General features: G+C 41.4%; 1 protein-coding gene across 4 annotated transcripts in view; it reads left to right on the top strand.

Annotated features, from left to right (window-relative positions):
* MTUS2 (microtubule associated scaffold protein 2) overlaps window positions 1-25,786 on the top strand; it is a 263,446-nt gene that overhangs the window by 188,230 nt on the left and 49,430 nt on the right. For all 4 annotated transcript variants that reach the window (XM_077173823.1, XM_054627789.2, XM_077173825.1 and 1 more), the window contains 3 exons: window positions 11,059-11,223; window positions 19,443-19,541; window positions 24,619-24,827. In XM_077173823.1, the coding sequence (XP_077029938.1) occupies window positions 11,059-11,223; window positions 19,443-19,541; window positions 24,619-24,827 (473 nt within the window). The remainder of the gene's footprint in view (window positions 1-11,058; window positions 11,224-19,442; window positions 19,542-24,618; window positions 24,828-25,786) is intronic.

The raw sequence follows: 25,786 nt of genomic DNA, 5'->3' as shown, positions 1-25,786 counted from the left end.
GTATAAACAAGAAAACAAAATCAAAACAAACTCCAAAGGAAGTTCATTGAACTGTGTCATGTAAAATCAGAAGAAAAATTTGTTGCTACTCATAAAAGATGAAGCTGTTTGCTTTTTTCCCAGCTACTGAGAAGCTACGGACTGTTTTTGAGGCTGGGATTCTGGTGGAGTGGATCTTAATTTCTAATAATGGCTATCCTTCACTAGGAGACGTATGGTCTGTAATATAAAATATTATCTTCATGTGTGTCTTGTGGGGCTAGTAGTTTTTCTTGCTCTCAGACAATAATTTTTGTCCACCAGGACTCCCAAATCTTCCTCCTCAGGGCTGTTCTCCATAAGTTCTTGCCCTATTTTCTAATTTTGATGTAGTAAAGAGTAATATCCTTTCTGCAAAGTGCCTCAGCTGTATCTTCCACTCCCTCCTTCATCTGTGAGACTTTGGAAATTTGGAAGGAGACAGATGGGCTTGGTGCATTGTCTTGTTTCCCAGATCCTAAGGAGTTTACAAATAATATACATGCAGTTTTAATGAAAATTGGCCTTTCTGCAGAACAGTAAAACTCTTCTGTCTCCTCTAAGCGCCTCCTTCTTTGTCTTCAGTATCAGTGCTCTAAAGCTCTACCACCACCCCCATGTTTAAATGTCAGGGACTAGGACTCAGGTCTCCTGAGACATGTGTTCATGTTTAACTGGGAGAAGGAGGAGCTTTTTGAGCATTCCTTAGAGCAAATGCACCTTTACCCTCTATGTCATCACAGTAATGTGGTGTGATATCATGGCTCATGCCATTTCAGAAAAACCCAGGATATTTCTGTAAAAGGAAGATCTTGGAGATGCTCTCAGGCTACATATAAGTGCTGAAGAAGAAGGTAAAAAAAACCTAGGTGCATAGGGTAATTATTTTATTATTCATGTTACTGTAATTCTTTTACACTAATACTGACTGCAATTTTTACATAACCACTTGCCTTCAGGATTCAGGAATATGAGAGAAGCACCAAGGGCCCTGTGAGGGTCCTGTCAGATTCTGCTGTCGTGGAGGAGAAGGAAACTCTGCAGAACCAGCAAAACAACTCAAAGGAAGATCTACTACTTAGACTCTCCTGAGGCCTCTGCCATTTGTTAGCAGGTCTAGGAGTTATCCAACTCCTCCTGGAGAGTACAGGGCTTTGAAGATCTTTCCCTAAAACTGAAGTACTACGGAAATCACTTGAATTACAATCTTCCAGTAGACAACCCTTTGGTTTAATATTTCTGCACTTTAATTTTGCTCAAAATCATTTACTAAAGGCACTGCTTTTAGTAAACATGAGATAAGAAAAAAATTTAACAGTCACATCATTAAAAAAATGTATGTTTGTTCTCCATGGATAATGCCATTTATAGTAGAAGACTGTTTTGTGTTTCTCTCTCCTGGTGGTTTTGAATTGCAGTTTTATACCCAGGCTCCTCCTAACTGACAATATTTATTAGAAAAAACACCTTTTGTTTGATTGAACGGGTTAAGATGTTTTTTGAGGAAGACATTTCATCAGCAGAATTTCTGCAAGTCAAACTTTTTTTTGGAGTCTTAAAATATACAATGTAGCCAGTGCCTGTGTTAAAAATAATTCTTTCCACTGAAAAATGTTTCCTGACTGTTGAAATTCTGGACTACACAAATAATTTTTTCCCAGATTTATATTTTGCTATAGATTTGGGGTTTTTTTTTCTCTATGACATCCAAAATAGCTACAAAACACAGATCTGGACAGGAGTCAGTCCAGAGCAGCACTGTACATGTCGTGCATTACTTACACAGGAGTTTGTGAAAATTAACTGGGAAACGCAGGTTCACTTGTTTTTTCTTGAACAGCCTGTTGTCCAAGAGGATGAACATGATGTGAGCACAGCAAATGGCTGCTCTGAACAGCTTAGCAAACTCCCTGCCTGTTTCCAAAGCACAGATCTGGTGCCAATCATCTCCTTTCTCCTCCAACCAAAGAACTGTTCAGCATTCATGGGATGTTCTGCTCAGCTGCTTGCATCCTTCATACTCTGAAATGGAGACATCTGTGGGTTTGAAACTCCTTCAGGGCTGAGATGGTGATTAAGAATAAGCACAGTGAGTTAAATTTGAATGTGAAATGAAATAGGAGTTAAGTTCCTAAGCAGCTTTGAGGATCTGTGCCTGAGCTCATAAAATGCAATTAATTAGTGACTAACTGGGGACTCTCTAAGGCTCTTCCATCCTTGAGGTTTCAGTATGACATCTCCCCTCCTCAGCCTGTGTCACATGCTCTGAAGTCATTGTCATGCCACGTAAGGAGTCAGACACGTGTTCCAGCTCTCTGATCTAGCGGGATTCCGTGTTGTTGTGGGTTTGGCAGGGAAGGAGCAGGACTGAATGCCACCTTCAGTTCTTAAGCACTGACAATTGTTAGAGCATGGCTTAACCTCTCCTAGTCTGCTGAGCTGTGCCAACCATCATGGATTGCTAAAGCTGGTGGAAATTCATTATCGCTGTTGGGATGTCATTAACACTTTTCCCAAGGATTATATATACCTTTAAGTGTCAAAATACTCCAAGCCAGTGTTCAAGCAAATTAAAAGCAGTGATTCTGGGGAAGAGACATTTATTGATGACAAAATGCTATGAGGGCCAACAGATGTCACTCCTTAGAATAAGGCATGTGGCTCTAATTTGGCACTTCTTGCCATCAGGAGGAACCTCTTGCAGAGCAGATGTCACTTCTAATTCTGTCTTTCATGGGTGCCTGTGCCCCAGAGGGTTTGGTATGCCAGTTCAGAAGCAGGCTCAGTGCCATGAAAGCAGATGGTCATGAGCACAAGTCATGCTACAAACTGGTGCTTCTAGAAGTGTGGGTGCTGAGACCGAAGGACTACCCAGGAACATCAAAATCTTCCTGTGTGGGAAAATTCCCCATAAATAGGCTGATACATGCCATTAGTGCTTTAGTGGTAGTAAAAAATGGATGTTATCTGTATCTTCTTTCTAGTTATTTTAACGTTTAGCCATCCCCTGGTGATCCCAGGGGTCATTCTGGAAGCTGAAGGCATTGGACCATATATGTGTGTGTGGCAAAAATGCCATCAGTGCTTGGTGTTACTTTGAGAGCTCTACAGTGCCTGGGAATTTTGTGGTGTAGAGGGCTACACTGCTGGGCAGTGAGGGGGAGAAGTGGCCCCTGGACCTGTATTCATCCATCTCCTCTGTAAGACAGTGCATGACTGTGTCAGATAAGACCTGAAGTAAATCTGTGCTCCTCCTGTGTTTTTCTTCACGTGCTTTTTGCTTGGTATGGAGAGCAGTCTTTTGCCTAAAACATTCAGCCTGAGTCAAAATTTTGTTGCACCAAAGACAAACACCTCAATTGCCCTCACAAGGATCAAATATTGTTTTTCTTACAAATTCAGCCTTCAATAACAATCAATTTCAGTAGGATCCCAGAAAACCTGCTGCTTGGATATAGCTACTTATTTACTCTCCCAAAATGAACCTTAGAGGAATTTAAATGTTTAACTGATATGTAATATGTTCTTGACTTGTGTCAGCAAGAAGAGCTTCCAAAACATTATGAGTACACGCTTGCCTTCAAGTGTATGTCAGGTTTTAAGAACCAGCCCTTCCTACAGTTAATTGATAGGCTTCAGTAATTAGAGAGTAAGATCAGATTACTCTGATCTGATCTGTTAGAAATTTTAATCCATATGTCTAGGAGAAGCTTGCAGCAGGTACGTTTTTCTCTTCTCAGTTAGAGAAGCAAACATTTCCCCAGTGTGTGATTCTACTGCATCAGCTCCTGCGAGTGCCACAAGAGACACTGCAGTGGAGTATTGTCCCGGTGGGATGTGGCTTGTCACTGTGATCAGAGCCATACGCTGAATGAGGAAGCTTTGCAGGGAAGATTTGGTCATCAATGACCTTTGATGGCTCAGCTCCAAGTAATGCCAGGAGATTCCTCTTTCAGAAGGTAGATACACAGTGATGTCTGAGGCCCCTCTTAAAATGTCTCTGCAGCCTAGGTATCTTTGGCACTATTCCAAAACACTTATCTCTTCTGACAAATACTACAATTGATCAGCAAAATACTATGCTGTCTTTGCTCCATGTCCTATGGGGTTTTTTAGCCAGCCAATGCAAAAGCTCTCAGTTAGCCAAGCAGTTGTAGAATCCGCTGGTGGCAGGCAAAGCTACCACCAACATACAGACTTTATTACGTAATAAAATGCTCATCCTTCCTGACAAAGGTGTAACATCTCACCAGAACCCAAATAAAATGGGTTATGTGATTCCAAAGTCAGGCATAGTCAGTGAGTTTTCCGTAATTCCCAGTAACACATACAGAGATTTTACTTTGTGGTGAAATTTTCACCTTGCCCAATGAGGCTTGTAACACTTCAGGAGGGAGCAGCACATGGCTCCACTCAAGTAAGAAATTCACATAGCCAGATCCTAAAATACATATTTTATTTGGTAATGTGAAATGAATTAGTTAGCATTGACACAAGGAGGTGTCTCAGCAGAAGGCTGTATTTCTGCTATCTATTATATATGAAGGGCACTGAAGATATGTTTGTTCCCCTAAAATTAATCTATATTCCCCTAAATTAATCTATATTTCAAAAACTCAGTGTCATCAAAACCAGGAAATTGTGTAAAGGAAGGAGCTTCAATTCCATCTGGCAGGGGCAAAACATCTCTACTTTCCTTAAACCCATTTTGATGTAAATGAGACTAAGTTGAATGACCTCCTTTGCCAGTGACATGGAGCATGCATGGCCCAGCTCAGTGATGCTCCTTGGCTGCAGCTCCAGCTGTGCTGGTGAGAAAGGGAACGCCTGGAAGCCAGGCTAAGCCTAGTGTCCTGATCCCTAACCCTATCCTTCACACTGTGGCCATGGTTTTGTCTGCTCTAACCCTCTCAGGAAAAGCTGCTGTGATCAGCCTGGGTGGTGTCAGGATGAGACAGCCTACAATGCTTGTCCAGCTTTTGTTTAGCAGTGTAAATACAGTCTGATGGACCAAGTCTCAAATAAAGGCCATGTGTACAAGGGCATCCTGCTGGAAGTAGGGTTACCAGGGCTGCCCTGGCAGCTCAGCTGCCACCTGAGTGAGGAAAGCACAGCCTGAAGAGGCGATGCTTCCCTCTGCCCTGCCAGAAACACCACATCTCTTTTGTTTGCCTGGATCAGCTGCAAGCAGGATACAGCCCTTGCAGAAGCAGTCAGGGCAGCTGGAGGTGATGGAAGAGCCTGCCAGTATAGCTGCACAGAGCTGCTTTTGCAGCTTCTCCAGTGGTGGTCAACCTTGCAGGGTTCACACCCTTCAGGTGCCCAACAGCTTTCTGCAGAGCCAGGTCCAGAGGCCCCAAACCATCTGACAGCAGGTGACACAGGAGAAAAGTGCTTGGCTTTAGGACTGGAGGGCATCAGGAGAGGGATGGACATGCAGCAATCTTTTACAGGTGTGTTAATGTACAAAAACCATGTCTAGTCACAGTTGTCATCAATCACCAATGATTAATTGGCACAAAGGGCACAAAACTCCCTTCCTATCAATGAGAGGGCTGCCTCAAAGGTGATCATTGGCCGTGCAGAGACCAAAAGCTGGCTAAAGATGTGCTGACAGGCACTGCAGATTTGGGTCCTTATTTTGGTGGAAATTATTAACCTTTAAGATTAACCTGAATTCAGAATTCAAGTTTCATTTTTGAATGTAAAGACTTCTGAAAAATCAGCTTTTATAAAGTGATATGATCGGGCACAACAAAAGTATTTTACAGGGAATTATTGCTCAAACATCTTTGTCTGAGCCAAAAAAAAAAAAAAAAAAAGCAGTAGGAAGAAAGACTTTGAGCTAAGTAAGTTAGGCTTAAGCATTGTGTGGACATCAATTCTTAAGCATCTGGTTGGAAAATAAACCTGTCATGAGCTGGTGCCTGATCTCTTGCATATTTGGCCTGAGGAAATACCAGGCACTGTCTCCCTGCAAAGGCAAAAAACCCCAATTAGCCAGCTAGTAATCTTATGTACTATCAAAACATCTTAACAACATGGTTAGCCCTCAGGGCTAATGATCACACTGTACCTCTTGGTCCATAGCTTTGTTTCAGCTTGAGCTACAGAGCTGAATGTTCAATTGTGTCTCTTGAAAATGACATTGTGTGAAAAAGTCATATTAAAATATGCCATGCTGGACTTCAAAACAGCAACCCTTAAAGTAGTGAAATTAAAATCTTGCTTGACAGGTTGCATATCTGGTAATCATTCTATAAAATTTGCTTACCACTTCACAAGTAACAATCAGGAATAAAGAATGGGCATTAACTGAAGGATAGGCAGATGTCCAAAGTTAGTGAAAAGTGTATCTTGGAGGTTTTGGTTTTAAGCATCACCTGATTATTTTCAGCAGTTTAGGTACTTTTCTTATCAGATCATTCCCCATGGCAGTGACTTTAAATTTCACATTATGCTTGTACTTTTGCTTGAAAACTAGGGCACAAAAGTGCACCTAGTAAAACCTAGAGGAATAATACATCCCAGTGTTTTGCAGGTGAAAAAAGGTCATTCCAGCCTCATTCATCATCAGGTTTTTCTGCTCACTCTCTGTCTCTGCTGTTTCCTTGCTGTGTGAATTTGGAAAGTGGCTCAAATCCTTTTTTAAAACTTCTTCAGTTCGGTGACTGGGAAGTGATATAGAATTGCTAAGTGGGATCACTGATGTAACAGCTAGGCATAACTTCATCATCATTAACTTGGCATCAAGGAGTGTCCAAGGATCTTTATGCTGGAAAGGCCTTCCTGTAACCCTGGGTAAATGTTTGTCCTTCAGTGAACATGCACAATGCCAGGGTGTTCCCAGCGTCCTGAGTGTGATTACAGCTGTGGCAGGAACTATCAGCTCCAAGCCTCCTGCCAGCACAGGGAATGCTTGACCTGCTGTGAAGAGCTGGAAACTCACTCCATGTCTCTGAGTGTCATAGGCTGCAGGTAGCAGCCCGCAGGACAGGAGCTGCACTCATGCTGCAACACTCCTCTGCAGTTTGTTTGTCAGCAACTCACAGACCTGTAGGCATCAAACAAGCTGCTTTTCTAGAGAGGAAGCAAATTCTCCAGCAAAAGGAGACTTTATTGCCCTTGACTTCAGACAGGGAAATCTGTAGCTGTGGGGCTCCAGAACACAGCCCTTCCTATCATTGTTTCCTCTCAGATCAAGACCTGCCACACAACATGGCCTAATTCATTTCTCATCAAATCCAGAATTCTTCGCCTTCATGTTCCTGCTAGTTTTACAGTTATATGTATTAACATATATTTCTATCCTTTTTTTCTAAAATTTGTAAATAATTTCAGAAAAGGAGCACTTACAATAGGCACAGACTTGTAGTGATGCATACAAAAGGGTCTTCCTTTTCTGTGGGTGAGGAGCCCCTGAAATGAGCTGCAGACAGATGGTAAAAAGAGTGGTGACAGATACAGAGAAACAGTGGTTCAAAGACATCTAGGAGCCAGTGGGATTTTGGTCATGATATTCTTCAAACATGCAGCCTACAATGTGTTCCCAGCCCTAATTTCTCCATGTCTACTGGCAAACAAGTGCAGAGGAAGAGTTGGGACTTTGCAGCTGGGACTTTCCAAAGTAACTGCAAGTCTTCAAAGGAATGTTCTTCTTTTCGATATTTTTTTTTTCTCAGAAGCAGAAGAGTAGGATTCCTTGGGGCTCATAGTAAGGAGATGATAAAAGTGAGGCTGAAGGCCTTCAGCTCCAGCAGATTGTTAATAGCCTGTTAAACACTCTACTGCAAAGTCAGCAGTGCTGCTTCTCATAGAGCACAGAATCTGCAAAAATGCAGGGCCTTTTATGTAGCAGCCCCCAAACAACTCACCAGGTGCTTCAAAGGCAAGCAGAGCCTCCCCTGGTTTGGACAGAATGCCAAAGTAGAGGAGTAGGAGGGAAGAGTTACACTACAGCAAAGGATGTGGTCACCTGGAAACTGTTCACCCACTGCACATCTGGTGTTTTTGTACAGGCTTTTACTGGAAAATAGGATGTGGTATCATGGAAAGGCAGATGCTACTGATTCACCTGCTGCAGATAATAGTGGGAGGCATTATTTCATGAGGGACTAATAGATGGACCAACTGATGAATAATCTTTCTGATTTTCCTATAAGTTGATTCCTTGAAATAAATGACAGCCTTTATTTTCCTCCCATGAGAAATATGCATTCTCCTAGGTCCTTAATTTAATTTCTTCTTTGAATCCTGTTTGAGCTCTGGAATCTATGTGCAGCAGGGTGAAACTCACCTCCCTCTGCTCCTGGGGAACCAGAGGCTGCCTTAGTGATATCCATGGAAGCAGCAAACATTTGCTTTTTGGGGCATATTATACACACATGTGTTGTATCCCACTGTCTCTTTCCAGTCTCCATCTATGAGTGAAGAGCAAAGTGAGAGACAATGTCTCTTAGGAGAAACATTGACCTTATCTCAGCAAGTCCTGGGTGTCCTCATATTGCTGCTGTGCCTTAGCTGGCTGCCAGGCACCCACCCTGCCACTGTCTCACCTCCTGTGCAGGACAGGAGAGAAAATAAGGTGAATAAGACCCCAGGTAGAGATAAACACATGGAGATCACTTACCAGCTGCTGTCACAGGCAAAAAAGAATTGACTTGGAAAAATGATTTAATATATTAACAATTGAAATAGAGTTGAAAGGTGTGAAACTTTTCAACCCCCGCTTTCCACACGGCTGCTTTACATTCTCAGCTTCACTTCTCCCTTCCCAATTCCTCTACCTCCTCCATCCCATATCCCCACTGAGCAGCGCAGTGGGAGGAGAATGGGTGTTGCAGTCAGTCCATTACAGTTCCTCTCTGCCATTTCTTCCACCTCACACTCCTTCCTGCTCCTGCATGGGTCTTTACCCAGGGCTGCTGTCCCTCAGGATAAGCCTGCTCTGGCATGGTTCTCATGTCCAGGCCCACAGCTTCTTGCAGGGCCCTGCTCCTGTGAGGGCTCTCCATGGATGCAGCTTCCTTTGGCCATGTCCACCTGTGCCGGTGTGGAGTGTGAATATCTGCTCCATCAGGGTCCTCCCCACAAGCTGCAGGGAATTCCTCTGGAATTCCTCATGGTCTTCCCCAGGCTCTGTAGGGAACATCTGCTCCCTCTCAGCCTCACACTTCTTCCCTCACTCCTCGCTGTAGGGCACTGAATGAATGTTGAAATTGAGAATAAAGGGTTTCCATTAAAGAACCCTTGCACTCTATTTCTCTGCAAAAAATAAGAATAATTTACTCTTCAAGGTTAGTGCTTCTGCAATGGAAACTTATAGAAAAATAGCTGAAGAAAGAAAAAATATTTCTACAAGTGGTGTTACCCAAGCTGACAGGGTAAGCATATATATGAGACCACTTCAGGAATAGCTTCAGGGGTGTGGTGCAGAGAGCCTGAGGTGGACACACATGCTGCAGCATCCCCCTGGCCACCTGGCAGAAGAGATGCCCTCGTGCACAGCTGCAGAGGAGATGGGGCTAGGTTGGGCCAGATTTTCTGCTGTTGTGACTTTATGGAAGTCAGCAGTGTTTTGTCACAGTTAATTCAGCACATAAACTTAAATGTTTGTTACACAGGTGAAAAATGCATGCAGTTTGGATATTCAACACCCACCTGATGTGCTGAGGGGTTGTTTGTTATGTGCAGAGATGTGTAAAGGTGACAAATGCTTCAGGTGTTTTTGTTCCTGTGTAGAGTACACTACACTGTTTTGAGTTTTTAGTGTGGCTTGGGAAAAGGTCACATATGGTTGTAGAAGTCCATTTATAATGCAGATACACATTTTAAATTAAGATGTATATGCAAGCATCCTCAAAGACACAGCGAAACTTAAAGCTGTTTTTTCAGAGCCAAAAGGGATATTCTTCCTTTATCAGAAAGAGGATTTTCTTTTCCAACCTGCTTTTTATTCCTCTAGTAGATTTTCAGTAATAAAGGCAAAAATGAAATCTCTTTTTTACTTGCACACTTTCAAGAAGCCTGCGTCTTAAAAATATTGGAGACTTGGATGTGCCAATTATTAAGATAATGCTATCATTTTCCTGCAGGCAGTACCTAACCAATATTGTATTGTATCTTTGTAAAACAATTGAAATAAAAATTGTAGGCCTTTTTTGACATCTTTTGCATTTCTTGCACCATCTCCACTAGTTTTTTCAAACAAAATGTTCATTCTTCTGCAAATGTTTAAGTCCAGATCTGCTGTAATCTTTTGCTCCTCTTAGGCCTTGTAGACAGATAGGTAAAAACAGCATTCCAACTCTGCCTTTCTCAAATGTTAAGAAAATATTGTTTTCCTTATGTCTACAAGGAATCTAGGATGTCATTATTCTGTAGATGGCAAATGCAGAAGGACACCAAACCCATTTAAAGTTTTGAAAGAGGTCAATTTAAGGTGGAAAACTTGGCAACCTAATATTTGTTATGAGAATATAACTGAAGTGGATGTGAGAGTTAAGGCCGAATTTTTTCTTTGTTCTTTATCTTATTATTCAAATGTCTGAGTGTGATCTGAGGGACTCTTTGTGGGAAATCTCCACCTGAGCAGGGGAATTTGAAAACTTTGCACCACTGTGCCCTGCTATTCCCCTCTATTTTGAACATCAGCAGCTTCCAAGTGGTGGGATGGATGTGTGGTGTGGCTCCTCCAGCAGCTACAAAGCCATAAACTCATCCACCCTTATATTTAGGAATTCCATGGTTTCTTTATGAGTGTTGTAGCCACATACCTTCACAGAGGCAGACAAAGAGGAGGTCTTAATTTCCTGTTGGAACCAGACTGTAACAGCTGCCAAGACCTAGCATTTAAGTTGTTGGGAACTCTTTATTTCTACCTGAGGGTTTATACTGGAGAAAGTCCATGTCACTTAGCCCAAGCTGCAGGGAGAACATGTTGCTGTGGATTATAATTGCTGAGAGAAGTTTGGTCTGTATGCTACAGTTCACATACATTTTTTATGGACTTATAATTAGTGCAATTCCGGTCTCCTGCAGGTTCCAGCTTTGGAAATGAAGAGCAGACCACCCCTAGGGCACCTGCACCTTCTAAGGATGCTCCCAAGGGGAGCAGCAAAAGCACGACGCAGGTATCGAGCAGCAGCACAGCGACCCCACGCAGGAGCTTACTGCCAGCACCAAAAACAGCCACAGCACCCACTGGTAAGCGCTCCAAGCTTCAAACACCACCTGCCTTAGGCCAAGAAGTGCAGAAACCTTGCTGTGATGCTGTTTTACTGCTTGCTTTTAATTAATTTTCATGCCATCCTGGGGCCCATTGCTGGTGTGCTGATTTGGACTCCATTTGCTGTAGACCCTTTTGAACACAGTCAACAACACAGCTATAATCTCATTTTGTGAGTTATGTGTAAAATTGAAGGCATTTACTGTCCCTAACTACACATGCCAGAGATTTAGTGTATATGTTGTTGGTTCTCAACAAGCAGTTTTTGAAAACATTGCATTGCTTTAGAGAGCAAAGCATTCCATCGAGCAGATAATTCATTGCTAGGTATGTTTGCAGTGATGAGGATATTGGCCTCTAGGTTTAAGTAATCTTTGGTTTTTTTTACTCAGAGAGGCAGAAGGAGGCAAGCAAACAAAGCAAAAAACTCCTAGTCTTGTTTCCAGATTGTTTCCTTGCCTAAACTCTCCTTCTGCTCAGTTCAGTTATGTCTCAAATGACCAGTTCCATCAAGTTCAGATTAGATCTGACAGTTTAGATTCCAAAATAAGCAATTTTATCCAGGCTGGTTCTTACTCAACAGCGTTTCATCTCTATGTGAGTTCCATTGGGTTTGATAACACATTGCAAATGGAGCTGGGAAGGAAAAGTCAGTGCAAAATATGACACAAAGACTTTATGCCTTGCTAGTTCTTGTCCCCTGGTTTCAAGTCAGATTAACCTGTTGTAGTGGTTTGACCTTGGCTGGGCACTAGGTCCCAGGTCCCCACCAAACCAACCGGATGGAGGGAGATAAATACAATAAAAGAGCCATGGGTCAAGGTAAGGATGAAGGGATAACTCAGCAATTACTATGTCATAAACTTGCCTGATTTATTCTGGAAGGAAACTAAACATGGAAATAGGGTTACCTGCCTGTGTAATACGAACAGTCAGACACAGTTCCTGAACAGGGGAAGCTGGCAAGTTTAGGAAGTTGTTATTATACACAACAGACAGAAGCAAAAGAAACTATGATAGTCCAGTGTTCTGGTTTAATTTTTTATAAGCCAAGGTAGCAGCAATTCATAATTTTAAATTATTTTTTTTATTTTTTTAAATTAAAAGAGTGTCATGGTCCCTCAAAATGCTAAGCATTTGATAGAGCAAAGGTTGAAATAAATCAAAGAAAATATGAAGGCAAGTTTTTTTTGGCAGTTCTAATCTTGCCTCTCTTGCAATAACATATGAACACTGGGTGTAGATCCCAATGTGACAGACATACCTACAGAATGTAAATTTTTCTGTTTAGGTATCCTTTGGACAGTGATTTCTATAGGCTTGATGTTGCATATATATTTAGCATCTGACCAACCTCCTGTGCAAAACATTGCAGTTACTGAACTGAAGTGCTTAGAGCACTCCACAGTTACAGCTGAGGAGCACAGGCACTATGTGTATTGCACACAGCATATTTTGTGAGAGAAAGGAGAAAAGTATTTCACAAAGAGGATGGCAGTAATTTAAATATAAATAATATTTCTGAAAGGGTGCAATATCAGGTAATGTAAAAATTGCCTTTGTATTTCAGAGATCCACATAATTTTATCTATGTATGAATAGTAAATTAATTCACAAATGAAAATATCTAGCTATATTAATGAATCAAAACTAGCCACCAAAAATCACATGAAAGCTTTCATGTATTAGATGTTTCTTGAGAAGACCACATGAACAGTAAATTTTCCCTTAAAAGAATAAAAGACACAACTACTCAAGAGCGATTGTATTCCTGATATTTCACTAAAAGTGCTTGTGAAATAAATTGGACTGTAGGGAATAAAAAAAAAATAATTAATGAAAATGGACTCCTTTAGCTGTGGAGCAGGTGATGCTATGCTTTAGATGATCAAAAAAGAATTGTGGCATGGGACAATAGCAGTGGAAGATCGTTGTCATGCAAATTGTTTTGCAGGCATGAACTGATGGCCTTTCAACTGCTCTGTGAAAAGAGTCCACTTAATTAGGTTTTAGTGTATTGCACAGCCCTTTTTATATTTACATGTCCGTCAATTTATAGAACAGGGAAAAGAAAGCACATGCTTGACTAAAAAAAGAGAGGTCTTTTAATTTCACTTAAATATATTAGCTACTTTGGGAAGTGCAGTGATAACCTAACTAACACTTACCATTTCTATATTGCTTCATATTTTGTTTAATGATAGGTGAAAGCAGCTCTCCATCAGAAACTTTGCAACTATAATCTAGCTCTGAAATTCATATAAGCTTCCTCTTCCCACAGATGTTGATTAAAATATACAGTACTTGAAGCATACATATATAAATTTTCTGGTTTAAATTTCCCTTAAAATGGGAGATTATCTGCAGAAGGCAATGTTCAGAGACTCAGTTCTGTCCACCAGGCTGGATCTGCCACCCAGCTGTCTATGAAATCAGAGAGCTGTTAGATTTTATTTTTTCTATTCCCTGTTGCAGATTTTGAGGGGTGTGTATTATGGGATTCCTATTTCTACTTGGTTATTATTTAATGACTGTTGTCGTGCATAAGAAATATCCTAATTTGAGTGCAATGACAGTGGCAATAAAAAAATTAATTTGAGCAGCTTGTTCCTACTTGCCCCCCTAAATTAAAGACAATCAAAGCATTGTTCAAAAAATTCACCCGGTCAATTCCTGTGCTTCTACAAGTACCAGTAAATCATATATAACAGGACAGGCTGTTAAATGCAATCAGTCAAGATGAAAAATAGGAGGCCAGTGTTATCTCAGCTCTCACCAGCAATCTTATAGTGTAAAATGTGCTTTTTTTGATCAGATTCTGCAAAATCCAGACAGCACAACGTCAGCAGGAGGGAGAGGGATGAGCTGAGGTCACCTGAGGGGGGAAGGGTGAGCACCAGCACTCTTGCAGGGATGAAGGGAGAAGAGTCTGCTGCTGCTTTGTTCCCCCTTGCAAACACTTTCCCTTCCAAGCTGATAGCAATGTGCAGTGGGTTACATTCATATTGCTCCTGTACTGAACACTGGGATATGCAGCTCTACCTTGCAGGTGAAAGTGGGAGTTCATCTGCAAGTTTTCCTACCTTTCTTCTGGGAACCACTCTGAAACATGCCATAGCACAACTGTGTGAGGAAGTGTCTTGGTTTGAAATTTCAACCTCAAACAGGAGAAGACAATAAAATGCCATAGGATCCATGCAAAATGGCAGAAAGAGGAGTATTTGTTTTAACTCTTCAACTAATGTTGTATGTTCTGAATTACCCTGAGACTTTCTATTCAGTCCAAAGAATGATTTGTTTTATTAGGTGTATCTTTTCCTTTATTTTTTCAAACACCAGCTAAAGAGACTTTATTGTTTTAATACAAGAACTGTTTTCAGACAAGACAATTAAATAGGTATTATCCTTTTTTTCTTATCAAATTAACTTCAAATTTGAAACAAAGGGAAAAGCACAAGCATTAGCAGTTTCTACTTCAAGAAATACACAGCGTTTCTTCCACATCTACTTCTTTATTCAGTCATTCAGTGTCTCATAGATCACAGGAAGTAGAGAGTCTCTAGAGAGAATTAGACTGCTCTCATTCTACAGAAATCTATCATATTTCCAGCTTTGCTCATTTTGTCTCAAACAATGCATGCAGGGATGTGTCATTACTCACCAAGGACATGACTAGTCGTGGGTATCAGGGGGAAAGGCAGAAGAAAGCTCAAAGGGGCTCCCTGTGTCTGTGACTGACTGAAGATATTTCCTTGGGTTTGTTTTTTTTTTTTTTAAACTTGCAAACTGCATTAGTTAACTTATAAAATACTCCTGAGAACAGTTGAAATCCTTCTGAATGCAGTTACTCCCATTGAATTGTTAATGATGTCTACAGCATGTTAGGATTTGTTTTGGAAGAAATACTCAATGTACAATTTGTTAACTTGCTTTCAGTCTGAAGTATAAAAGCAAATTGAAGCCTATCCCAGTATAGTAGCTTTTGAAGACTCAAAAACGTACAGGCAAATACAAGTGCTGATTCTGCAGTGCTTGAGGAGATGTCTTGGATAAGGTGTATTTTGCTCTGGTTCCTAGGCTAGCATTCAGCACTGCTGGGGGAATGGAGAAGTGGCTTTGTTTATCTGCTATTTTTTAAGTGATTTCTGGAACGTTTTGCCTCGTGTTTCTAATTATTTTGCATTTGCTCCTTCTATTTCGTTTGGAGCAGGCTGTGTATATCAATTAGGAAATGTAAATACCTTTACAGAACTGTGTGTTTTAGAGGCCTTTTTCAAGAGAAAATGTTGTAAGCACACTAGCAGAGAAGACAAACAAATATTTATGCTCATTGTTCTCTTTTGGCCTGAAATATCCCTTTCTTTACACAAGTATACCTTTTAAAAGAGGGGAAATGTTGAGAGATTTCTAACCTTAAATGGAATGTAGATTCACATAAAAATTAGTACTTTGTGGCTTTGATTACTGGCTACCAGAAACAAAACTTCTCATTGCATGAGCTCTCTCAGTGGTAGGAGTTGGCAGAACCTTGGAAAGTGTTCCAGAAAGCCTGGAAGTTAGTGGTAGTTCCTGAGATACCAGGAGCTTTTTGCTAGGAATCTCAGTGCTAAAAGCCCTGATTATGCAGGAGTAAGGCTAATGCACAGGCATTTAACACAGAGCTAATTGGAATTCCATATTTCCAGTCTGTGAGTAATAACATTAAGAGTTTGAATAAATTTTGTTCCAGATCAGATTTAATATACATTATAAAAGACGAATTTAGAAGAAAATCATAACACCTTTTGACATTTCAAAATATATATGACAGAATATGATTTGAGGTTTTACATGTGTTCAGGCCTGTAATAAGAACTGAATAATGTTTGTCTTGTTTCCTGAGTTACCCTGGAGCATCAGACCTTTTTTTGTGCATTTTAGTCTTTGAATTACTTTTCATACACTTCAAGCTAGAAAAGATCAAACTTTATAACCTCCTGCTGCACCATACTCGGCGCTACTGCACATTATGCTAATTACTACACCAGTGCTCTCCCTCAGATATTTTAAACTTGAAATTCTATATTTCTGTGAAATGACAAAATCTGGGCCCAAACACTTGTAATCTAAAGATTTATTTTCCCTGCAGGAAATCAACATGTTTTCTGAGTGTTTCTCTTTGAACCAACTAACAGCTGTTGTTTCAAAAGACAAGAACAAGCCCCATTTTTAGAAAAGCATTCAGCTCAAGCTCTTATATGAGGTCTGATGCCAGGGATGGCTCTTCCCCTAAAATTTCCCTGTGGGTGATGAGCTTAGCAAAACGATAACAGTTTGTTCCCGCAGACCGTCCTTCCTTTTGCCTGCTGTGTGCTTTCTAAATCCCTCTCCTCTAAGGAAGGCCACAGAGAGGCCACCAGAGCCTTCCTACTTATGAAGGAGAAGTTGAATAATATCCATGTGTCCCTGTCCCCTTCCCAGCCAGGCTGTGCTGGGCACTGGCTCTTCCCTTGTGGCACAACCCCTCCTCCCTTGCCCTCTTGCTGCCCCACCAGACCTCAAGAGCTCTCCCAGTCTTTTAAACTGAACAAGGGCACTGATCTTCCTTGTTATTAGTCCTATTTATCTTTCCTTACCCTGATTTGTGTTTGCACCTTCTTCCTGCTGGTCTTCCACTTTGTGGAGCCAATGTCCCCCATGCAGCTGTGCCTACCAGGCAGCACCCGTACACAGCTCCCACTGCTCTGCACAGACCCTGCCCTGCCCTCTGCAAATTCCTGGGCTTCTTTGCTCCAATTTTTTTCAACCAAGCTCTAATTGGGCAGTTGATTCTTGTTTTGTGCTTAAGGTCAAGGAACTGAGTGAATTCCCCAGGTGTTCCTCATGGAAAATGTCTCAAAACCAAAAGCAGTTAATTATTTACATGCCTAAAGAAAGCATAAGGAAAGCACACACTTTTCTCTACTGTTGTCTGTGTTTGGCATCTGGCATAGCAAAATTTATGGAGAAGCTCTGTATATGGCCCATTTGTACATTATATTTTTATTTTGAATGCCCCAGAAAAGCCAAAGCCTTATTACCTGATGCTTGAATCTATAACTATATAAACTATGTCTTATAAAACAAGCCCTGGTTTTGTCTCACAGCTGCTATCTCAGGTTGGTTCTTAGTAATGAGAAGGGCACCTTTTCTGTCCTACTCTGTAGTAAAGTACAGTGTAATAGGGGGCAGGCACAGGCAATTTCTATCTTCTGTCACCTCACTGTGAAAAGTATTAATCACAAATGAGAATCTTAGCCTCAACATGTTGTATTTATGAACAGCAGAGGAAATGGAGATGGACAAAAGTAAAGGCATGAGCAAGTGTTCAGGCTTTACAAGCCCCTGACAGCTGATGGTGTGATTTGCCTATGAACAGTGGAAGAGAGTCAAAGAGGGTTTTAGAACTTGTCCCATCCTTTCCTCCCACAAACAGTTGGACGTGCAGGTGCATGTGCTCTTTCCAGAAGCACTCTGCAAGCAAATGCTGAGAGACAGTGCTAGGAATTATGCAGCTCAGCTTCTGGTGCGTGGCAAATGCTGTGTCTGCAGCTCTCTGCATGCAAGTCCTGATGCAGGCAGAAGTGGAAGGGTGAAAGATGCATCAGAAATAAACCTGTATATACTGCAGCTGTAACTAGGTGCGGCTTTGGAGGGAGCAGAAAACTAGTGAGGCAGTAAGTGTCCCTCAAGATTATGATCCTCATATCAAATTATAATTTTTCTCCGCTGTTGAAAGAGCCAGGTCCCATTTGTATTAAGCAAAATAGAAGATAGTGTTAGCTTTTGGACTGCCACTGTCATTAGGCACCACCAAGAAAATCTGATTTTTTTTTCCTGCTTCAGATACTTCAGATTCTGTGGGACATTTTCCTATAAGATATCTGTGAACATATTCATAAGAGAGGGGAAAGTCAATAAGGCAAATTTTGTTTTCCCTCTATAGCAAGTGATTTGCCTTAAATTTCTCTGTTTTTCCTGTGTATCCAGGTGCTGTGACACAGCTCTTCAGGCTAAAATGCAACCCTCAACAAACTCTAATGGTTAAAAAAAGGAAAGCAAACAGGAAACGACATTATTGTCCCAGGGTTTGCTTTTAATTGCTCTTTTTCCTTACTTCTTTGATGAAAAATTTCTGCTTGAGATCCTGTGACTGTCACACCATGGTCAAAGGAGCAGGGCAGGACCTCATGTTACTGCACTCAGCATGGTCCCCACAGCTATTTTGATGGGAGCTGTGGGTGGGCAGGAGGAGCTGAGCTTGGGTGGCCACTCTGGCCTTCAGAGGAAGTCGTGTCTCCCTGGTGCAGAGGCAGTTTCTGACTGCAGGGCTCTCATGGCTGGCAGACCATCCCGAGGCCCCGAGCAGAGAGCTCCACTGGTGGGACAGATAATAACAGACATGGAGCTGCCTCTCTCAGAAATATTCCATGCCCTAACAACAGACATGGAGTTGCCTCTCTCAGAAATATTCCATGCCCTGGTTCATCCCACACTGGCACAGTGTCTTGTAGGTTTGTGCCCTGAATGTGCTTGCCCAGCTCTGTCCCTGCCTGACTTACTGCACAGGCAGAGACCCACACTCGTGTCCAGGCAGCCACATCCAGCACAGCTCTGGCACATCCTGCCTGCTTCTGGTTCTGGCCTCTCTCTTCACTACATGAGACCACCTTGGAAAGCTGGTTTCCAGAAAAGGCAGCTTCCTTACCTGTGGAAAAGGTGACAGGGCAGGGACCTGCAGGTAATTTCAGTCAGCTTTGCACAGTCCTTTCCGCTCCTCCTGCAGGCCAGAATGAGGTTGCACAGCAAGGTGAAGAGACAGAACACAGCACTCAGAACAGATAGGATGGGTTACCTGTGTAGCTATTTGTGCCTTAATGGCATTTGTCATGGTACAGATGACTGGAAAGCCAAGGTAGTGTGCAAGGCCTTCTGTCCTTCTTCAGTGCCGTGCATGTCAGCTCAGCTGCATGTACACAGTTGTGGTTGCAGACATGTCAGGTTGGCATCCAACCCAGAAGCACTGTGTAGCATCATTCTGTGCAGAGCCCAGGACATGTATTGGTGAAATACATTTTGCCATTTTGATATGTATCTTAGTGACACAGTTCTGCGCAGTTACAAACAGAATTATAAACCAGGTGTCTTTCTACCTTTGATTGTTTTTTTCCTAAAACAGGTGTGAAGAAAGAAGTGCAAAAAGATCAGGATGCTAGCAGACCAGCTGTCTCATCCCCTAAGAAATCTGCAGTAACAGCCACAAAACTCCATTCACCAGGTATTTATGAACCTGAAAGCAATGTTTCAGGGAAGATTTAAACTTGTTGACTTTGCATCTCTTGTTAACACACTCAAATCTGAGACCTACTATTGTTAAGTGAGGATTGATTGTGTCCAAGGTTCATTAAGCTGGCTACAGCAGGCTTTATCATACCAATGCATGAGCTGAATAGACTTTTGTTCTCTTTGTTATAACCATGCAATCATCTCTCGTTCAAAGCAAAGAGTTGTTGCTATTACATGTTTAAGGGCAGAGGAATTTATTTTTATCATTACAATTTTCTTACATAAGAAGAGGACAGATACATACAGCAAAATAAAAGACACCTTGGAGAATTGCCTGGAGTGATAATGTTTGGCTCAGAATCTACTCTTACTTCTATGCAGAGGCACTAAATTTCCTGGGGTATTTCTGTGCATAACTGGAAAAGGGACTATCTATAGAAAAAACCTCTAAAGTGCTATTGGGACATTATCAACTTATACCTCAATATTGGGCACTAACACATGGTTTTAACATTTCTGAAGAATACCTTTCTTTATTTACTAAACCAAAGAGAACTTGTTTCTATTTATGTCTACTGAGTGTACATTAATAAATGGATAAGGTGCCTAAAGACTTTTGTGAGGCTGGCCTTTGCTTGATCTAAATGCTTCTGAAATGAGTGTGCGTGATCCCACTGATTTAATTGTGCTTGCAGTTTATCTTCTGTTATCTCATTTTTAAGACTCTGCTTGAATACTTAAAATGTCATCTCTACAGCTATGTGATACTTAAGTTATAACTGTGAGGGATAGAACCCCATGTTGCTTCATTTGGTGGCAGAATATAAATAATGTAGAAGAGCTCTCCAGCTCCTATAACTTGCACCAAGAGTTTCTCCATTATTATTAAATTCAATCTCTATTCTTCTTCTTCTCAACCAACAAAATCAATAAAATGGCAGGTTAAATTTAATCTTCCCGGGCACCAACAGGACACAAAATTCTTCTCCTTACAAAGATACTAGAGTAAAAAGATGAACTTAATGCTGTCCTCTGAGTCATATAATTTACAGGCTATTTTGCACCTGGTGAGATCACAGAGAGATCCAAAGAATTTGTTGCAGAGAGTGCCAGACCAGAAGCTCGCCGGTGTTTATAGCGGTGGGAGTCCAGTTTAAGCATCAGCACTGATTGTGGCTGTAGCAGCGTGTTACAGCTCAGCTGATTTGCTTCCACTAGGATTACAAAGCAAAATGGAACACTGGAATATTTGTACAGTGTATTTGTATTGTCTTAAGGAGGTCTGCCTCTCCATGGGTGACTTAATAATTTTCAAGGCCTAAAGTTTTGGCATATCCAATTCATGAGGCCTCAAAGGTTTCTTCATTCTCGTGAGAGGGTGAGTAACTGACCTCCATCCATAAGACTGATTAAAAACTTGTTCCACTTGCTTGTCTGCAATTAAGCCAATGTAAATTCCTTGATCACTCTAAGGATCAAGTAGGAAAATACACATCATCTTCATTTATTTTTTTAGAGTAGCCTTTGGCATTCTTTGAAATAAGTTCAGCAATAACAAAGCAATAATGACAATTTTTTCACCTACTTAACAATTTCAAAAAATACTCAAAGCAGCCTTTGAAGAGGACATGCAGTGTAGCTGATGCTAAGGGGCATTCACAGACTTTCCTCCATCAGAATCACAAGCTCCTGCATCTTTTACACTTTTTGATGGGAGAGAAGGTGTTTCACAGGTAATTTCACCACAGCTACATCTGGCCATGAAACAGGTTCCAAAATTTCTGAGTGCTGTTACTGGCCTTCTCACATTCAGTCCCTTTTTATCAATGCTGGTTTTTGACTGTTGGACACAATTTTTTTGAGCTTTGACTTTGAAGACTTGCAAGGGAGTTTTGAGATGCAGAGTCTTGCAGGGACCTCAGTTTTATCCTTTGATAGAATGCTCTTCCTGAGATCTGTGTATAGGAACAGGTGTCCATAGATGCAAGGGCTCTCCTTCCACTCCATTTTAGAATGGAGCCAACTGCTTCTGGCATCTGTCACTCTACAGAATGCTTGATAACAATTGTCTCTAAGTAATTTGCTCACTTTCCTTACCAAAATGTTGGAAATTGGACAGTTAAAAGGCGAATAAATTGCATTCCTCATCTAAATCCTCATGGACAGTGTTAATTATGGGTATATACTTGTTATGTCTCCCTAGTTCAAACACTCACATAGATAAAAAAGACTTGGGAGTTTTGAAGAGGATCAAAGGGGTACAGTGATTTCAGCACACACTGGGTCTGCCCCTCTGGTCCCACCATCAGCAAAAAGGACATTGAGGATAAGGGCCAGCATCATTAATATGTACCCTGTTTTGTGCAGAGCAAGAGAAGAGAGACATCAATGGCAGAATAAGCTTAGTAAGCTGCCTTTCAGACCCAAATGAACCGAGAAATTCAGATTTATCCCTGAGGAGAATAGCACCATTTAATTTACAAGGACAGCTTATAATACTGACAAGGACAACACAGAGATGTGCACTTCAAATCTTCCAGTGAACAGGAAGGCTAGAAAGATGTAAGACTAAGCAACCTGACAGATTTCTGTTTTAATTAAGGACTGAACTGATTTCAAGGGCTTTCCCCTACACTTCTTCCTAAGCCTTCTGTTGTAACATCACTGTCTTGCTTAAACAACCCAAGATTTTTGTACTAAAAAGACAGATATTTATGGCTGTTGCTTTTATGAGGTTCTTATTTTGTGGTATTACCTACTGCACAGCTAAGAGGTATGAATGGAAGAGTCTGTATTTTCTTATAATTGCACAAAAAATTTGTCAGGCTTTAAGTGACATAAAAATGGATAAAGGGCAATAGCTATGCTGCTTGAACTCTCCTAATGACAAAAATGCCTTGTGCTGTTAATTTGGGTCTTCCAACAACATGGCATTAGTCTTGACACTGCTCAACATGTTATTCTTTGTCACAAATGCAGGTCATGGACACACATTGTTTCAAAGGGGTTTTTGCACTCGTGGCTCTTTGCAGTTGCACCACGAGATGCTTGGAGACATGAGGCAGCATCTCTGTTGGAGCTGGCACCTTGTAAGCTTAGCCTGGAGCCAGGATGTAGCTGGGCAAGATAGAAGATATGCTCCCAGTGGCTCCACACAAGCTGGGAATCTGAAAAAGTAGGAATGCACTCCTGGGGTATTGCTCTGGGGAAGCCATTCTGTTCCCCTGGGTGGTCTTGTAAAACTGCCCTTAGGATCTATTTGCACGCCCAGACCACAGCCTTGAAGATCTAAAAGATCTAAAAGCACATCTGACAAAATTACCTCTGGAATTTGTAATGCTCTACTTTACAAATTGGCTCAGATTCATACCATCAGAGGCATCTCTGTGGAAGGATTCTTTGGCTTTTTAGGAAAATCAGGTAGTATTCATGGCAGAAGACTGTCTCCTATCACACTGATTGCTGGAGGCTGGTTGTAGGCATGGTTTCTGTATTGTTTCCAGGAACTGGATACTACAAGACTATAAACCTACAAACTGTCCCCTTTTATCATATTCTTGCACAAACAACCTTTTCTACTAACACAGAAATGTTCCAGACCCATATCCACCGTCTCTAGTAACACATGGGACAAAGGTGTCCAACTCATATTTTCTCCCTCTTTCTTACTGACTTTAGCTTCTAGGGTAAAAGTGGCGGATAATGGGAGGGTCTGTTGAGGACTGGAGGTTCCTGGGCAGTATTCAGGAATGAGCTAAAGACCATCAATTGACAGGTAGCAAAAGGGTAGCAAGAAAGACTGAGGGTAGCAAAAATAGTCACTAAGCTGTGCAAAGGTGATGCCCAGCTGGCCATAAACATTTGCAGAGGAGAGTCCTCAGAAAGCAAAGAAGGTAAAGACAGAACAGATTTTCCAAGCAGTGGCTTGAGCAGCCTGATACCACCACAACACTGCCCCTTCTTGCTTCATCCTCATAACTGGGTATATCCACAGAAATGGATAGTTGACTCAAGCAGGATATGAACTTAGGAAAAAAGTCCCACTTTCCTGAAGTGGCTTATCATGAGTAGGCTTCAGTTCTGGTGCCATTGATAGAAATATGATACTATACCCTAAACACAAGCTACACTAGTGCTTTCATGTCTTTGTGCAACATCAGGCTTGCTTCCAGCCAACCTGGAGCACCTCAGAGAAGCCAGAGTCTGTCTGGGCCTATTTCTGCAGGCAAACCATGCAGCGATTCTGGTGTGATCAATGATGCCGAGAGATCAGCCATGCCGAGCCAGTGATGTAACTCTTGTGCGTTGTGTGGCACTTGGTGGCACTTCAGTACGTATCTGCTAAATGCTGCAGTTTTGGACACGTTGTAAAGCTGAGAGCAAGGGGAACTCTCAAGGTAGACTGCAGTATTGTAGATAAAAAGTAATAGTGATATCCCAGTAGCAAGCAATCCATGCTATGTTTGCATTCAGGGAGGGACAACTCCAGCCCCACGTTGTCCTGTGTAGCGGCAAAATGAAATCTGCAAAGGCCAAGGAAAACTGGCACCTCTGTCGAGTCACCAGGCTGGGGGTTCATGTGAGCAAAGAAACCATGTGTAGAGTAGAAATGTCACCTAGCTGTTTTCCACATCATCAATAAGAGGAATCCTGACCTGGAAGTGCCCATTTCTCTCACTGCCATTCAAGAGAGATGCAGAGCTCTGTTTCTTGTAGATGTCTAGCAGAGGTGAGGTGCTTCCTTCCTCCAACAACCTCAGTTCTCAGTGATACACTCTTAGGACAGCTCTCCTCAACTTGTAGAAGACTTTCAGGCTCAGAGCCTGAGATGACTAGATGACTATTAAAAAGCTTTGAGCTTTGGCCCCTAAAGAAACATGAAACATAAGAAACATGAAATATATTTCTTTTTTTTTTTTTTTTTAAAGACTGGAAGCTCTGTGTGAGTGCTACAGACCTTTTTTCTTTTGTAGAGATGAGTCCCAGAGGCCACAGAAACACATAAAGGTCATGTCTGTACATGTAAACTGTGTGATCTGAATGTTCTTTTCTTCCCCCCTCCTTTGTAGGACATTCCAAGCAAAGGCCAACCACCCCAAAGAATGGATTCTCCCCCAAACCAGGAGAGGGGCGAGACACTGAAAAGCAGTTTGTTCAAAAACTGAAGGAAAAGTGTGATGAGCAGTCCCGGCAATTAATCAATATCCAAGATGAGCTTAAAAGGGCCAGCTGTGGCTTTGATGTCTTTGCTATAACAACACAGTACTTTTTCAGGCAGGTAAGTGCAATGGGTGCTTCTTACCACTGTAAAGATTCTTTGCCTTTACACCTGTCACTTGCCCAAATTTATTCCATGGTCACTGAAAATTTGTTCTTGGGATCAAAGGATGTAATTATTTACAATTATTATTATGAGAAGGGAACTCAAATTTCATAGAATTAAAGAAAGGAAAACCGCAATGACAAAGGAAATCTGGCACCTCTGTTAAGTCACTAAGTTTTGGGATTGGGTGGCCAAAGAAATTGTGTGTGAAGTGTAGATGTCGTCCAATCTGATAAGCTGAATAATTTGATGCCATATATTTGTAAAAAAGGGTGTAGGAGCTTGAAAAAGGAAGAATTTTGAATGAAGCATTTGTTACAAGTTGGGGTTTTAGGAGTAAAGGAGATGCAGAAACTTAGAAGGCCCAGTCTCTGATTGCTAGAGCTGGAATGGAAAGTTAATACTTGTGAGCAACCAAAGCTGTTAGATGAAGGAAGCAATTTGATTTCTCACAATAATTATCCACTCTTCCTGTTCACCATGAATCGGGCAGGGTGTCCCTGTCACAGGGCTGCCAGCTCCTGAAGATGTTAGGATAACATTATCTCAGCATGCAGAAGATTACACTCAGCAGGTATAGAGAACACAAAGAAAATGTTGCTGGTAAATAGAGAACCTTATTTATTCACTCAAGTCAAAATGAATACATTTTAAGACAACCAAAATAACCATGAAAGACTTGAAGGTATTGCTTGTTTCAAAAGCTGTTTAGTGATCTAGGAAATGTAGCTGGGTTCTGAGGTCGTTCACACCATGCCCATGTATTTTATGACATCCCAGGTTAAGCTGGTGTCCTGGCTACCTTGTAAAACAGGCAGACAATCACCAGCAGTAGGACCCAAGGCTTGGATAATACCCTTAATGGCCTGTTTTTCTACTTATGGAAAAGACAAGAATAAATTTTCTGTGTTACA

The sequence above is a fragment of the Agelaius phoeniceus genome, chromosome 2 (assembly GCF_051311805.1).
Source record: "Agelaius phoeniceus isolate bAgePho1 chromosome 2, bAgePho1.hap1, whole genome shotgun sequence".
NCBI lineage: Eukaryota > Metazoa > Chordata > Aves > Passeriformes > Icteridae > Agelaius > Agelaius phoeniceus.
This window is presented reverse-complemented; position numbering and strand designations above follow the sequence as displayed.